General features: G+C 41.5%; 1 protein-coding gene across 1 annotated transcript in view; it reads left to right on the forward strand.

Moving 5' to 3' along the window:
• Positions 1 to 17,991, forward strand: part of USH2A (usherin) — a 1,098,211-nt gene that overhangs the window by 596,711 nt on the left and 483,509 nt on the right. The window contains exon 37 of the mRNA XM_075339131.1: positions 3,313 to 3,492. Coding sequence (XP_075195246.1) covers positions 3,313 to 3,492 — 180 coding nt within the window. The remainder of the gene's footprint in view (positions 1 to 3,312; positions 3,493 to 17,991) is intronic.

Raw genomic sequence — 17,991 nt, forward strand, 5'->3', positions numbered from 1 at the left:
TAGCCGATGTTAGCGATGGCGAGCGTGATAGCACCCGCCCCTATCGTTATGCCGATATGTGGAGATCGCTGCCATAGCGAACATTATCGCTACGGCAGCGTCAAACATACTTACCTGCTCGGCGATGTCGCTGTGACCGGCGATCCTCCTCCTTTCTAAAGGGGCGGTTCGCTCGGCGTCACAGCGACATCACTAAGCGGCCGCCCAATCAAAGCGGAGGGGCGGAGATGAGCGGGACGAACATCCCGCCCACCTTCTTCCGTCCTCATTGCTGGCGTGTGGCAGGTAAGGAGAGGTTCCTCATTCCTGCGGCGTCACACGTAGCGATGTGTGCTGCCACAGGGACGAGGATCAACTTTGCCCCAGCGACAGCAGCGATAATTGGGAATGGACCCCCATGTCAACGAGGAGCGATTTTGGACATTTTTGCAACGATCCAAAATTGCTCCTAGGATTCACACACAACAAGATCGCTACAGCGGCCGGATATGCGTCACAAAATCCGGGACCCCAACGAGATCGCTGTAGCGATCTCTTAGCGTGTAAAGCTACCCTTAGACCCAATTTCTATCATTCCACCATGTGTGATATAGAAGAATTTTAAAGTCATCTATTTTGTATTTTGCACAAGACCAAGAAAAGACAAAAAAAATCTTACTTAAATGCATGTATTTTTAATTTTTGTAATTGTGTTTCATTACAAATCTTTCACCATTTGCCTTCTATAGCCGCTGTATTGCACTTTCTAATACTGGGTGTAGAATAGGTTAAAGGGAACCTGTCATGTCCCCTATGCCCTCCAACCCAACAGCACTCATACCTGTATGCCCAAATTCCCTGCCTATCCAGCCCTGTATAGTGTTATTCACTATTATGAATGTTTAAAAAAACTACTTTGCCATGCAACACACAGGCTGTGGCCCGGCATTTCAGTTTTAAAAATGAAGACCTGCTTGAGTGACCGCTGTAGGCCTCTTGCTCCTAGAAGTCTGGCACTACCCAAAAGACACAACTTTGAGACCCATCTTGGAGTCTCGACATGCAAAAACCTTTCAGGCAAACAGCAGTACAGGAGCATCAATTGCCTCCCTCCCCATAGGGCCTTAAAAGAGCAGGGAGGTACATTCCATGCAACACACATCCTGTGGCCCAGCATTTCAATTTTAAAAATGAAAACATGCCTGAGTGGAAGTTGTAGGCCTCTTGCTCCCAGAAGACTGGCACTACACACAAGAAACAACTTTGAGACCCATCTTGGAGTCTCAACATTTAAAAAACTTTCAGGCTTGTGACTATTCACAGGGGCGTTAGTTCCCCTGAGTAGTCAGCCCTGTTTCCATGATTTTCATGAGCCTGCATAACCTCCAGCTCCTGGAAATTATGCGTATGCGCTTGGCTCATCTTGGCCTTGTCAGTTATTACCGTGAACCATCTTCTGAACGTCCGGTCATGCACAGTGCACCTAATGAAGCCGGGAAGCAAACACCTGGCTTCAAAGGCGCACCAACAAGGCTGCAATGAGTTGCGCGCATGCGCGAGATTTCCAGGAGCTGGCGGCGATATCAGCTCATGAAAGTCATGGGGTGTGAAAACATGGAAAAATGGCCGACTAGTCTGGGGAACTATTGCTCCTGCGAATAGTCAGAGGTTTATTAGTTGTTTTTTTAAACATTCATATTAGTGCATAACGTTATACAGAGAAAGTTAGGCAGGGTATTTGGGCATACAACCATGAACGCTGCTGGGCTGGAGGGAATGGGGGATCTAGCAGGTGCAGGCTTGAGAGCAAAAACTGCACACAGTCTCGATTTCCCAATATTCCAGGTGTGAAGAAGCGGTCACATAAACTACAAGTATCTGATTTTCATACAGGCCGTCACATGTGGACTAGACAAGTTGAGATTCTCTCAATTCGCTTGTACTGAAAGAATCTGGGGTAAGACTAGTCGGCACACTACAACAAATATGCAAATCTGATACATGCAGTCATGTGACCAGTCGTTCATAAGGATAATAATGGGAAATCAAGACAGTATGCGCATCTCACATCATTTCATCCTTCAGAAGTCTGCAGTCTTTGCTCTCAAACCTAAAGAACCTCATTAACTGAAAAACTGTCAGTGATGTTGTGCTGATGGCCCAATGTGAAAGTTTCTAACGCTATTTCTCAGCTCCTCTGAGCTTATTTATAACCAGAGACCACATCAAAGTTAAATGTGCAGGAAACTTAGAGCCCGTAAAAGTGTAACAGTGCAAAATTTTTCCTGAAATCAATTGCAAATACGGTAAATATTTTTATTCCTAAATACATGCATATAAGTAAAAAGAAAAAAAAAGAAAATTGTCCCCAGAGCTTGACAACACCTAGACAATACTAGATGGTGCCTATGGTGACTATAATTCTGGGAATGGGCCATCACTGGCTATAAATACCATACTCTCAAAGTATACCAGGCTTATTGCTCAACCCACTCCCAGGCTTGTTGTACAATGAGACGATACATGTAAGGCCTCGGTTCCACTTGCGTTTTGCACTGACGAGTGCAAACCAATAAAACATCGAATTGTATTCACACAAGTGCAAAACTATGGTTCAGTGTCCATCTGTGATTGATTTCTCATGCCATAGCGGCATGTGGAATGAATCGCAGCATGTTGCGTTTTGCAGCGAGTCTCGGCTCAGGCACCCCCATATAAGCCTATGGGAGCGTATGAAACATCGCACTGCACTAGCATGTCATGCGACTGCAGTGCGATTTATGCAGAGACAGACAGCGAAGGAGATGGGGAGAAAGTGTTCCCCCCATCTTGTCCACACCTGTGATACGATTGCAAGATCACATCACAGTTGCAGCAGATGGTCATTAGCATATCGCTTCCGATGCTCTCGCATCACAAGCTATACACTAGTGGAACCGAGACCTAATTCTCAGAGTCAGGCCGATGTAAGAGAAGACCATGTGGTTCAAGGCCTTGAATAGAGAAGAGCAGGGTGTAATGGTTCATAGGAGTGTTGTACATGATCATGCTCGACTCTATTCCATCCTTCAGCCAAATACCTCCCTCACATCCATTTCCCTCCTCTCCCTGACCTACATGGACTGGGCCAACTGGGGAATCCTCTAATACTCTGGTGGACTATTAGTACAATGGATGTCCACCACTGATCTGAAGATACATGTACATATTTGAGATTCCTGCTCATCCTGCCAACTTCTCAAAAGGAAACACACTATCTTATCCAGTTATTTTCTCATTATTTTTTTACTTGATGTTTTTCATAACCTCATTATATTTTTATTGATTTTACAGGAGATGATATCAACAGTTTTACCAATTCCAGCCAGACACTATATGAAACTCAGGATAGCGATGAGTGGGTTTTGATCGATGGTTTGATTCCCTTCTCTAGATACACTGTCAGAGTAAATGCATCTAATAGTCAAGGCTATGTGACTAGTGCCCCCATCACAATTACAATGCCTCCTGGAGGTAGGTACAACAGTGTCAGTGGATTGCTGTATACATGTTTTTATATATAAATATACTGTATATATACTTTTATATGGAAAGAGGAATGTGTAATTTCTTCACTTTATAGATGATATAGCTTATATACCACCATTACCTCCATACAATGCAGATTCCATGCTAGGGACCAATCCACTGTACAATTAATTGAGATGCCATTGAGATAATGCTTTACTAAAAATCAATATACAGCAGAGCACATATCAGCCTAATATATCCGCTAAAGGGCAGCATGGTGGCTCAGTGGTTAGCACTGCAGCCTTGCAGCGCTGAGGTCCTGGGTTCAAATCCCACCAAGGACACCATCTGCAAGGAGTTTGTATGTTCTCCCCGTGTTTGCGTGGGTTTCCTCCGGGTACTCCGGTTTCCTCCCACACTCCAAAGACATACAGATAGGGACTCTAGATTGTGAGCCCCAATGGGGACAGTGTTGCCAATGTATGTAAAGTGCTGTGGAATTAATAGCGCTATATAAAATGAATAAAACTAACTAACTAACTGTCCAAATTCTCCTGCAATGCAATTCACCATCCACTTTTCTGAGACAGTGGTTCATCCTCTATCAGTTTTCTTAAAGCACTACTTCCTTCTTACACTTTTCAACATACATTGCTGCTAAAAATGTCGAATGGTTTGCCTGCCCTGAACTGAAAGCCTGCCCTGAACTGAAAGCCTGCCTTTGTGTTATGACTGTTTGCAGTCTAACCAATAGGACAGCAAGATGAGAGTCAAAACACTACCCCCACTTCCTATAAAGAGAAAAAGACTTGCGCGCACTTCCTTTGAAGAACTAAACTCCCACATTTCCTGTAGACAAAGACCCTTTCCCACTTCCTGTAGTAACAGGAAAAGATCCACCCTTACTTTCTTTACAGAGACAAAGATCGGCCCGTGCTTACAGTAGAGAGGCAACAACCTGTCATCACTTCCTGTAGAGAAACAAAAAAACAAAACATTTTCCGAAGAGCAATAAAGACACCCCCCCTTCCAATTCTTAAAGAGAGACAAAGACCCTGCCCAAATTTTCTGTAGAGAAACAAAAACCTTGCCCGCATTTCCTGTATATACATAAAGGTGCCGGCAATTTCTTGTCGAGAGACATAGACCATCCCGCATATTCTTTAGGAAAATAAAAACTCTGAAATATTTCCCACAGAGACAAGGACCCTCTATATTTCCTGTACAGACAAAGAATCATCCTAACTTCATGTGGCGATACACAGACCCTCCTTCATTTCCTGTAGAAAGACAAATACCCCCACGTCCTGTCTATAGAGCAACAAGGACCCACTCCACTTCCTGTATAGAAACAAAGCCTTGGCCACATTTCCTGTAGAGAGACAAAGACCTTCCTGTATTTCCTGTATAGGAAAAGATTTGTCCCTAATTCCTGTAGGTAGACAAAGACCTGCCACCACTTCCTGTAGAGAGACAAAGACCCTCTTATATTTCCTATAGTGACAGACTCCTCCTCACTTGCTGTGGAGAGACAAAGACCCTCTTACATTTCTTGTAGAAACACAAATACCCTCACTTCCTGTCTATAGAGCGAGAAAGACCCACCCCATTTGTATAGTGACAAAGGTCTGCCCACATTTCCTGTAGAGATATAAAGACCTCTCACCACTTCCTGTAAAGAGAAAAAGACCTGCCCTACTTCCTGTAGAGGAAAAAGATCTGACACCACTTCATTTAGCGAGACAAATACCCTACTGTATTTTCTGAAGAGACATAGACTCGCTCTCTTTTCCTATAGAGAGACAAAAACCTGCCTCCACTTCCTATAGAGAGGCAAAGACCTGCCCCCACTTCCTGTAGAGAGTCAAAGACCCGCCACTACTTTCTGTAGAGAGACAAAGACCCGCCACTACCTCCTGTAGAGAGGCAAAGACCCGCCACTACTTCCTGTAGAGAGGCAAAAACCCGCCACTACTTCCTGTAGAGAGGCAAAGACCTGCCACTACTTCCTGTAGAAAGGCAAAGACCTGCCACTACTTCCTGCAGAGAGGCAAAGACCTGTAACTACTTCCTGTAGAGAGGCAAAGACCTGCCACTACTTTCTGTAGAGAGGCAAAGACCTGCCACTACTTCCTACAGAAAGGCAAAGACCTGTAACTACTTCCTGTAGAGAGGCAAAGACCCGCCACTACTTCCTGTAGAGAGGCAAAAACCCGCCACTACTTCCTGTAGAGAGGCAAATACCTGCCACTACTTCCTGTAGAAAGGCAAAGACCTGCCACTACTTCCTGCAGAGAGGCAAAGACCTGTAACTACTTCCTGTAGAGAGGCAAAGACCTGCCACTACTTTCTGTAGAGAGGCAAAGACCCGCCACTACTTCCTGTAGAGAGGCAAAAACCCGCCACTACTTCCTGTAGAGAGGCAAATACCTGCCACTACTTCCTGTAGAAAGGCAAAGACCTGCCACTACTTCCTGCAGAGAGGCAAAGACCTGTAACTACTTCCTGTAGAGAGGCAAAGACCTGCCACTACTTCCTGTAGAGAGTCAAAAACCCGCCACTACTTCCTGTAGAGAGGCAAAGACCTGCCACTACTTCCTGTAGAGAGGTAAAGACCTTCCTGCATTTCCTATGTAGATAAAGACTCACTCCTACTTCCTGTACAGAGACAAAGGCTTGTTCCTATTTGCTGTAGAGATAAAAACCTGCCCCCAATTGCTGTAGAGACAAGGTCCCACCCCACTTTTTGTAGAGAAATAAGGACCCGTCCCACGTCTTGTAACGAGACAGACACTTCTTGTGATACATATAGGATTTCCTACTACTAGAAGTAAATTACAACAGACAGTCAACAGCAAGTTAGGTAGAAGTCCTTGTGCTAACCGATATATTATCTGTGACTGTGCGTAAGATTGCACCTATCCCTAAAATCTGCCCTGTTATATCTAAATCAGCTATGCCAATATGTAGACTGATCATTCGCATTTCAGCTCAGGGTAAATGTATAGGGAAAATGTTATTTATTCACTCCATAGACTATTATGACTATGATTAAGTCAAACGCACAGACGTTGCACTTGTGCCAACCTTGGTTGTAGACAATTATGAACTTCCGCTGATTAGATCTACTCACCTTACAAAGTGCATTAATAGAATTTGCAGCCATCAGCACCCAGTAGCAATTAGCTCTATAATTTGAGGGAAATATCACTTTACTGTGTTATTTAACATGGTTGAGCAATAAAAAAAAAAGTCCTTATGGGAAGCTTGCATACTGTAATAGTAGTTGGTTCATACATAGTATTCAATATCAAAGCGCAATAACTCCTATAGACTCCATTGACCTCTGAGTGGATAATGGTCAGTTGAAATTGGTAATGGAGGGTCACAATTCTTCTGGACTTCCAATAGTTGAAAGTCTCAGGGGACGTAAATGCTTAAGATAGATATATCTATTTAGTACCAATGGCATTATCAAATAGACCCTGTTATTAATTGCTTCCAACTAGGGATGGGCGAATACTAAAATAATCGGGTTCGGATTATTCGTCTCAAATATTTCGTACCATTTGTGTATTTGTCACGAATACTGAATGCAATGCAAGTCAATGGGAAAGTCAAATAATTTTACGGCAGACCCATCCAGGATGTCTTTCAGAGTGAAAAAAAATGCTGAAATGGATGGAAAAGTGCTGAAATTGAATGGGAACAGCATGGGAGATGTCTGGATGCATCTCTGAAACATAGGTCGCTTTTGGGAATAATGTTGTCTGAGTATTATGCCACTTTGACGTGCGGTCCCCCATCTATTTGTGATAACCAGCTCAGCTAAAGTAGACAGATGTGGGCTGCAGCCTCCAGCTGTGTGTTTTACCTTTGCTGGTTATCAAAAATAAAGGCTCCCCATGACGCATTTTTAATTATTTAAATTAATAATAAAAAAAACTATAAGGGCTCCTGCCGATTTTGATAACTAGTGTAGCCTTGCAGCACTGGGGTCTTGGGTTCAAATCCCACAAAGGACACCATCTGTAAGGAGTTTGTATGTTCTCCCCGTGTTTCCGTGGGTTTCCTCCGGGTTCTCCGGTTTCCTCCCACACTCCAAAGACATACAGATAGGGACTCTAGATTGTGAGCCCCAATGGGGACAGTGTTACCAATGCATGTAAAGCGCTGTGGGTATAATAGCGCTATATAAATGAATAAAATTATTATTAATTTAAATTAGATAAAGCAGAGAGTTGGGGACTGGTATTCTCAGGCTGCTAAGATTCATGGTCATTGGGCCCTCCCCAGTCTAAAAGTAGCAGCCCGCAGCCGCCTCACAATTATAATAATAATATTTATTCACTTATATAGCACTATTAATTCCATAACACTTTACATACATTGGTAACTCGGTCCCTTCACAATCTAAAGTCCCTATCAGTATGTTTTTACAGTGTGGGAGAAAACCAGAGCAAACTCAGTGAGAACATATAAACTCCTTGCAGATGTTGTCCTTGGTTGGTTTTGAACCCAGGACCCCAGCACTGCAAGACTGCAGTGCTAACCACTGAGCCACCGTGCATTGGCACATCCATTAAAATTGTCAATTGTAGTGCTTTACCCCAGCTCATCATGTGGTAATCGGGGTAATATATAGTAATATAAGATAGAGCTGGTCATTCAAGAAATTAATTATAATTATTAATTAATTCATTTAAATTGTTTATTTAACTAATGAAAAACAAAAAAAGTGGGGGAGCCACTAATTTTGATAACCAGTGAAGATAAAGCATATAGCTGGGGGCTGCAGCCCACAGCTGTCTACTTTACCTGCTCTGGTTATCACAGACACCTAGGGGACCCCACTTCATTTTTTTTTCACTACACTTGCCAAGCACTGTAAAGGCCACTTTACATGCTACGACATCACTAAAGCAATGTCGTTGGGGTCACAGAATTTGTGACGCACATCCGGCCGTATTAGTGATGTTGTTCCGTGTGACACCTATGAGCGATTTTGAATCGTCGCAAAAACATTCAAAATCGCTAAACGGTGACATGCCCCCCTAATCTCGATTATCGTTGCTGCTGTGTGTCCGATGTAGTTCGTCGTTCCTGCGGCAGGACACATCGCTATGTGTGACACCGCAGGAACGAGAAACCTCACCTTACCTGCGGCCGCCGGCAATAAGGAAGGAAGGAAGTGGGCGGGATGTTACGTCCCGCTCATCTCCGCCCCTCCGCTTCTATTGAGCGGCTGCTTAGTGATGTCGCTATGACGCCGAAAGAACCGCCCCCTTAGAAAGGAGGCGGTTCGCTGGTCACAGCAACGTCGCTAGACCGGTAAGTATGTGTGACGGGTCCGCACAATTTTGTGTGCCACGGGCAGCGATTTGTCCGTGACGCACAAACGATGGTTGCGGGTGTGCACGCTAGCGATATCGGTCACGATATCGCAGGGTGTAAAGCGGCGTTAATGCCAGTTGCAAAGATGGCTATGGCATTACTGTGGTTGGCAGGCAATCACCACATATTTAATGGCTGAAAATTAGGTTCCTAACATGCTAGAACCTAACCCAAAATACTCGAATAGTAACTTATAGCCCGAATGCCTTAATATTCAAGCGACTTTCGAATAGAGCCGAATATATTTTCTCCACTACTGACAACTCCTTTAAGCCCCCATGATAGAGCAATTAGCTATTTTTGTGCTTTTGAGTTTTCCTCCCCTTCTTTGGAGAGCAATAGCTATTCTATTTATCTGTCGACATGAAAGCTTGATTTTTTTGCAGGACGAGTTTTCGTTTTGACACCATATATTACTATACAATGTATTGAAAAAAATAGGAAAAATATAGAAATCGGTTAAAAAAGTGAAGAATAAAAACCCCCACAATTTCACCCTTGTTTATTGGGTTTTGTTTTTATGGATAACCATGGTGTAGTAAAATGACCTGATAAGTTGTATTATGGCAGCATCAAACTTATTAGTTTCATACATTTTACTGGTTAAAAAAATTCAGAAAAAAAAAAGCAAAAGAAAACATTTTGTCTATGTGATCCTTCTCTGCTGTATGTAACTTTTTTCCATACACAGTTGTGTAACAGTTTATTTTTTGCATACCAAGCTGATATTATTATATAAATATTATTATTGTTTTTTTATTGCATTTTTTGGGGCAAGTGTGTAAACCTGAACAATGAAATTCTGGCATTTTGAGTTAAAATAATTTCATATTTTGATCAGAATTTAATAGAGACAACAAAACCAATTATGTTTAGATATTTTTTTCAACTGGTAAAAAGAAAATTATGTATTTTTATTTATTTTACTATTTTTAAAACATATTTTTAATTTTACTATATTCTCTAGCCTTTATGGAGATTTGAACCTGCAATTACTAGATATTATTATTATTATTATTATTATTATTATTATTATTATTACACCATTTATTCCATGGTTCATTACATGTGAAACATTATGTATTTTTTTTTTTACTTTTTTTATTTTACTATATTTTTTTAGACCTTTATGGAGATTTGAACTTGCAATTACTAAATATTATTATTATTATTAATATTATTATTATTATTATTATTATTATTACACCACTTATTCCATGGTTCATTACATGTGAAACATTATGTATTTTTATTTGTATTTTTTTTTTTTTTCATGCAATTACTAGATATTACTATTATTATTATTATTATTATTATTATTATTATTATTGCACCATTTATTCCATGGTTCATTACATGTGAAACATTATATATATATATATATATATATATATATATATTATATTTTTATATTTATTAACTATATATTATAGATTATTACTATTATTATTATGCCCATTTTATGCAAATATATGTCAAATGAACACAAAGCAATTAAAGGGAGGTTTCAATTTTGTCCAATCTTTTTTATATTAAAAAAGTAAGCTAAAAGTAAACTGATCATCGTGTCCTGGTGCTAAGATCCCAAGTAAGCAGCTGTAATTTCAGAGAGAGAGAGAATACATGGTGACCTCTTTATGTGTTATCCATGTGCTACATATCTCCTATGTAATAAATATACAACAGACTGTCTCCTATGTGATGTGTATAAAGCAGTCTCAGTGTATCCTATGCAATATAGATACAGAAGCCTGAGTGTCTCCTATGTGATGTATAGACAGCAGACTCTTTGGTCTCCTATGTGATGTTTAAACAGCAGTCTGTGTTTCTTATGTGATATATATACAGAAGCCAGAGTGTCTCCTATGTGATGTCTAAACAGCAGCCTCATTGTATCTTACGTGATGTATATACAGAAGCCTGAGTGTCTCCTATGTGATGTATATACAGCATATTCAGTGTCACCTAAGTGATGTATGCTAATAAATTCAACATACACACTGATTCCAATGAAGCAAGGACTTTTTTTCCCACATGCAGGTATGCCTCATACATGTGTTTACACGTTTAAAGGTGCAGGAATATATGTGGTACAGATCGACATTTTGACCCTTCCCGTCTCTTGTCTTAAAGTTGTTGAGTCCAGAGAAAGCGAAGCACTTCCACGCCATGTATGTCTGGTGACTTTGTCTTTGCTGTGTGATGTATGCAACTATCTCAATGTATCCTATCTGATATATATACAATTTCAGTGTATCTTATGTTATATATATACAGCAGTCTTAGTATATCTCACGTGATGTATGTACAGCAGCCTCATTTTATCCTGTTATGTATATACAGCATATTCAGTGACTCATTTGTGATATATAGAGCAAAGTCAAGAGTCTCTTCTATGTGATGTAAACCACCTGTCAAATTATTATGTTCAACAAGCAAATAGTTTATAGGCGTAAAGAACAAAAAATGATAATTTGTTATATTTGCAGCATTAAGAGGTATTATCCCTGTACTTTGAAATCACTGTGTGTATTATCCCTGTACTGTGACATCACTATGTATTATCCTTGTACTGTGACATCACTGTGTGTATTATCCATGTACTGTGACATCACTGTGTATTATCCCTGTACTGTGACATCACTATGTATTATCCTTGTACTGTGACATCACTGTGTGTATTATCCCTGTACTGTGACATCACTATGTATTATCCCTGTACTGTGACATCACTGTGTGTATTATCCCTGTACTGTGACATCACTATGTATTATCCCTGCACTGTGACATCACTGTGTGTATTATCCCTGTACTGTGACATCACTGTGTGTATTATCCCTGTACTGTGACATCACTGTGTGTATTATCCCTGTACTGTGACATCACTGTGTGTATTATCCCTGTACTGTGACATCACTATGTATTATCCCTGCACTGTGACATCACTGTGTGTATCCCTGTACTGTGACATCACTGTGTGTATTATCCCTGTATTGTGACATCACTGTGTGTATTATCCCTGTACTGTGACATCACTGTGTATATTATCCCTGTACTGTGACATCACTGTGTGTATTATCCCTGTACTGTGACATCACTGTGTGTGTTACCCCTGTACTGTGACATCACTGTGTGTATTATCCCTGTACTGTGACATCACTGTGTGTATTATCCTTGTACTGTGACATCACTGTGTGTATTATCCCTGTACTGTGACATCACTGTGTGTATTATCCCTGTACTGTGACATCACTGTGTGTATTATCCTTGTACTGTGACATCACTGTGTGTGTTACCCCTGTACTGTGACATCACTATGTGTAATATCCTGTGCTGTGACATCACTGTGTGTATCCCTGTACTGTGACATTGCTGTGTGTATTATCCCTGTACTGTGACATCACTGTGTGCATTATCCCTGTACTGTGACATCGCTGTGTGTATTATCCCTGTACTGTGACATCACTGTGTGTATTATCCCTGTACTGTGACATCACTGTGTGTATTATCCCTGTACTGTGACATCGCTGTGTGTATTATCCCTGTACTGTGATGTCACTGTGTCTATTATCCCTGTACTGTGATGTCACTGTGTGTATTATCCCTGTACTGTGACATCACTGTGTGTATTATCCCTGTACTGTGACATCGCTGTGTGTATTATCCCTGTACTGTGACATCGCTGTGTGTATTATCCCTGTACTGTGACATCACTGTGTGCATTATCCCTGTACTGTGACATCGCTGTGTGTATTATCCCTGTACTGTGACATCGCTGTGTGTATTATCCCTGTACTGTGACATCGCTGTGTGTATTATCCCTGTACTGTGACATCACTGTGTTTATTATCTGTACTTTGAAATCACTGTGTGTATTATCCCTGTACTGTGACATCACTGTGTGTGTTATCCCTGTACTGTGACATCGCTGTATGTATTATCCCTGTACTGTGACATAGCTGTGTGTATTACCCCTGTACTGTGACATCGCTGTATGTATTACCCCTGTACTGTGACATCACTGTGTGTATTATCCCTGTACTGTGACATCGCTGTGTGTATTACCCCTGTACTGTGACATCGCTGTGTGTATTATCCCTGTACTGTGACATCGCTGTCTGTATTATCCCTGTACTGTGACATCACTGTGTGTATTATCCCTGTACTGTGACATCACTGTGTGTATTAGCCCTGTACTGTGACATCACTGTGTGTATTATCCCTGTACTGTGACATCGCTGTCTGTATTATCCCTGTACTGTGACATCGCTGTGTGTATTACCCCTGTACTGTGACATCGCTGTATGTATTACCCCTGTACTGTGACATCACTGTGTGTATTATCTCTGTACTGTGACATCACTGTGTGTATTACCCCGGTACTGTGACATCACTGTGTGTATTACCCCTGTACTGTGACATCACTGTGTGCATTATCCCTGTACTGTGACATCGCTGTGTGTATTATCCCTGTACTGTGACATCACTGTGTGTATTATCCCTGTACTGTGACATCACTATGTATTATCCTTGTACTGTGACATCACTGTGTGTATTATCCCTGTATGTGACATCACTGTGTGTATTATCCCTGTACTGTGACATCACTGTGTGTATTATCCCTGTACTGTGACATCACAGTGTGTATTTTCCCTGTACTGTGACATCTCTGTGTGTATTATCCCTGTACTGTGACATCACTGTGTGTATTATCCCTGTACTGTGACATCACTGTGTGTATTATCCCTGTACTGTGACATCACTGTGTGTATTATCCCTGTACTGTGACATCTCTGTGTGTATTATCCATGTACTGTGACATCACTGTGTGTATTATCCCTGTACTGTGACATCACTGTGTGTATTATCCCTGTACTGTGACATCTCTGTGTGTATTATCCCTGTACTGTGACATCACTGTGTGTATTATCCCTGTACTGTGACATCTCTGTGTGTATTATCCCTGTACTGTGACATCACTGTGTATATTACCCGTGTACTGTCACATCACTGTGTGTATTATCCCTGTACTGTGACATCACTGTGTGCATTATCCCTGTACTGTGACATCGCTGTGTGTATTATCCCTGTACTGTGACATCGCTGTGTGTATTATCCCTGTACTGTGACATCGCTGTGTGTATTATCCCTGTACTGTAACAGCACTGTGTGTATTATCCCTGTACTGTGACATCGCTGTGTGTATTACCCCTGTACTGTGACATCACTATGTATTATCCTTGTACTGTGACATCACTGTGTGTATTATCCATGTACTGTGACATCACTGTGTGTATTATCCCTGCACTGTGACATCACTGTGTGTATTATCCCTGTACTGTGACATCACTGTGTGTATTATCCCTGTACTGTGACATCACTGTGTGTATCCCTGTACTGTGACATCACTGTGTGTATTACCCCTATACCGTGACATCACTGTGTGTATTATCCCTGTACTGTGACATCACTGTGTGTATTATCCCTGTATTGTGACATCTCTGTGTGTATTATCCCTGTACTGTGACATCGCTGTGTGTATTACCCCTGTACTGTGACATCACTGTGTGTATTATCCCTGTACTGTGACATCGCTGTGTGTATTATCCCTGTACTGTGACATCGCTGTGTGTATTATCCCTGTGCTGTGACATCGCTGTGTGTATTATCCCTGTACTGTGACATCTCTGTGTGTATTATCCCTGTACTGTGACATCTCTGTGTGTATTATCCCTGTACTGTGACATCTCTGTGTGTATTATCCCTGTACTTTGACATCTCTGTGTGTATTATCCCTGTACTGTGACATCTCTGTGTGTATTATCCCTGTACTGTGACATCACTGTGTGTATTATCCCTGTACTGTGACATCTCTGTGTGTATTATCCCTGTACTGTGACATCTCTGTGTGTATTATCTCTGTACTGTGACATCACTGTGTGTATTATCCCTGTACTGTGACATCGCTGTGTGTATTATCCCTGTACTGTGACATCACTGTGTGTATTATCCCTGTACTGTGACATCACTGTGTGTATTATCCCTGTACTGTGACATCACTGTGTGTATTATCCCTGTACTGTGACATCTCTGTGTGTATTATCCCTGTACTTTGACATCTCTGTGTGTATTATCCCTGTACTGTGACATCTCTGTGTGTATTATCCCTGTACTGTGACATCACTGTGTGTATTATCCCTGTACTTGGACATCTCTGTGTGTATTATCCCTGTACTGTGACATCTCTGTGTGTATTATCTCTGTACTGTGACATCACTGTGTGTATTATCCCTGTACTGTGACATCGCTGTGTGTATTATCCCTGTACTGTGACATCGCTGTGTGTATTATCCCTGTACTGTGACATCACTGTGTGTATTATCCCTGTACTGTGACATCACTGTGTGTATCCCTGTACTGTGACATCGCTGTGTGTATTATCCCTGTACTGTGACATCACTGTGTGTATTATCCCTGTACTGTGACGTCACTGTGTGTATTATCCCTGTACTGTGACATCACTGTGTGTATTATCCCTGTACTGTGACATCACTGTGTGTATTATCCCTGTACTGTGACATCACTGTGTGTATTATCCCTGTACTGTGACATCTCTGTGTGTATTATCCCTGTACTGTGACATCTCTGTGTGTATTATCCCTGTACTGTGACATCTCTGTGTGTATTATCTCTGTACTGTGACATCACTGTGTGTATTATCCCTGTACTGTGACATCGCTGTGTGTATTATCCCTGTACTGTGACATCGCTGTGTGTATTATCCCTGTACTGTGACATCTCTGTGTGTATTATCCCTGTACTGTGACATCACTGTGTGTATTATCCCTGTACTGTGACATCACTGTGTGTATCCCTGTACTGTGACATTGCTGTGTGTATTATCCCTGTACTGTGACATCGCTGTGTGTATTATCCCTGTACTGTGACGTCACTGTGTGTATTATCCCTGTACTGTGACATCACTGTGTGTATTATCCGTGTACTGTGACATCTCTGTGTGTATTATCCATGTACTGTGACATCACTGTGTGTATTATCCCTGTACTGTGACATCACTGTGTGTATTATCCCTGTACTGTGGCATCACTGTGTGTATTATCCCTGTACTGTGACATCACTGTGTGTATTATCCGTGCACTGTGACATCACTGTGTGTATTATCCTTGTACTGTGATATCACTGTGTGTATTATCCCTGTACTGTGACATCACTGTGTGTATTATCCCTGTACTGTGACATCTCTGTGTGTATTATCCTTGTACTGTGACATCTCTGTGTGTATTATCCCTGTACTGTGACATCACTGTGTGTATTATCCGTGCACTGTGACATCACTGTGTGTATTATCCTTGTACTGTGATATCACTGTGTGTATTATCCCTGTACTGTGACATCTCTGTGTGTATTATCCTTGTACTGTGACATCTCTGTGTGTATTATCCTTGTACTGTGACATCTCTGTGTGTATTATCCCTGTACTGTGGCATCACTGTGTGTATTATCCCTGTACTGTGACATCACTGGGTGTATTATCCCTGTACTGTGACATCACTGTGTGTATTATCCGTGCACTGTGACATCACTGTGTGTATTAACCTTGTACTGTGACATCACTATGTGTATTATCCCTGTACTGTGACATCTCTGTGTGTATTATCCCTGTACTGTGACATCACTGTGTGTATTATCCCTGTACTGTGACATCACTGTGTGTATTATCCCTGTACTGTGACATCACTGTGTGTATTATCCCTGTACTGTGACATCACTGTGTGTATTATCCCTGTACTGTGACATCACTGTGTGTATTATCCCTGTACTGTGACATCGCTGTGTGTATTATCCCTGTACTGTGACATCGCTGTGTGTATTATCCCTGTACTGTGACGTCACTGTGTGTATTATCCCTGTACTGTGACATCACTGTGTGTATTATCCCTGTACTGTGACATCACTGTGTGTATCCCTGTACTGTGACATCACTGTGTGTATTATCCCTGTACTGTGACATCACTGTGTGTATTATCCCTGTACTGTGACATCACTGTGTGTATTATCCCTGTACTGTGACATCACTGTGTGTATTATCCCTGTACTGTGACATCACTGTGTATTATCCCTGTACTGTGACATCTCTGTGTGTATTATCCCTGTACTGTGACATCTCTGTGTGTATTATCCCTGTACTGTGACATCTCTGTGTGTATTATCCCTGTACTGTGACATCTCTGTGTGTATTATCCCTGTACTGTGACATCACTGTGTGTATTTTCCCTGTACTGTGACATCACTATGTATTATCCTTGTACTGTGACATCACTGTGTGTATTATCCCTGTACTGTGACATCACTGTGTGTATTATCCCTGTACTGTGACATCACTGTGTGTATTATCCCTGTACTGTGACATCACTATGTATTATCCTTGTACTGTGACATCACTGTGTGTATTATCCATGTACTGTGACATCACTGTGTGTATTATCCCTGTACTGTGACATCACTGTGTGTATTATCCCTGTACTGTGACATCGCTGTGTGTATCCCTGTACCGTGACATTGCTGTGTGTATTATCCCTGTACTGTGACATCGCTGTGTGTATTATCCCTGTACTGTGACATCTCTGTGTGTATTATCCCTGTACTGTGACATCACTGTGTGTATTATCCCTGTACTGTGACATCACTATGTATTATCCTTTTACTGTGACATCACTGTGTGTATTATCCCTGTACTGTGACATCACTATGTATTATCCTTGTACTGTGACATCACTGTGTGTATTATCCATGTACTGTGACATCACTGTGTGTATTATCCCTGTACTGTGACATCACTGTGTGTATTATCCCTGTACTGTGACATCGCTGTGTGTATCCCTGTACTGTGACATTGCTGTGTGTATTATCCCTGTACTGTGACATCGCTGTGTGTATTATCCCTGTACTGTGACATCGCTGTGTGTATTATCCCTGTGCTGTGACATCACTGTGTGTATTATCCCTGTACTGTGACGTCACTGTGTGCATTATCCCTGTAATGTGACATCGCTGTGTGTATTATCCCTGTACTGTGACATCACTGTG

The sequence above is a fragment of the Anomaloglossus baeobatrachus genome, chromosome 3, assembly GCF_048569485.1.
Source record: "Anomaloglossus baeobatrachus isolate aAnoBae1 chromosome 3, aAnoBae1.hap1, whole genome shotgun sequence".
NCBI lineage: Eukaryota > Metazoa > Chordata > Amphibia > Anura > Aromobatidae > Anomaloglossus > Anomaloglossus baeobatrachus.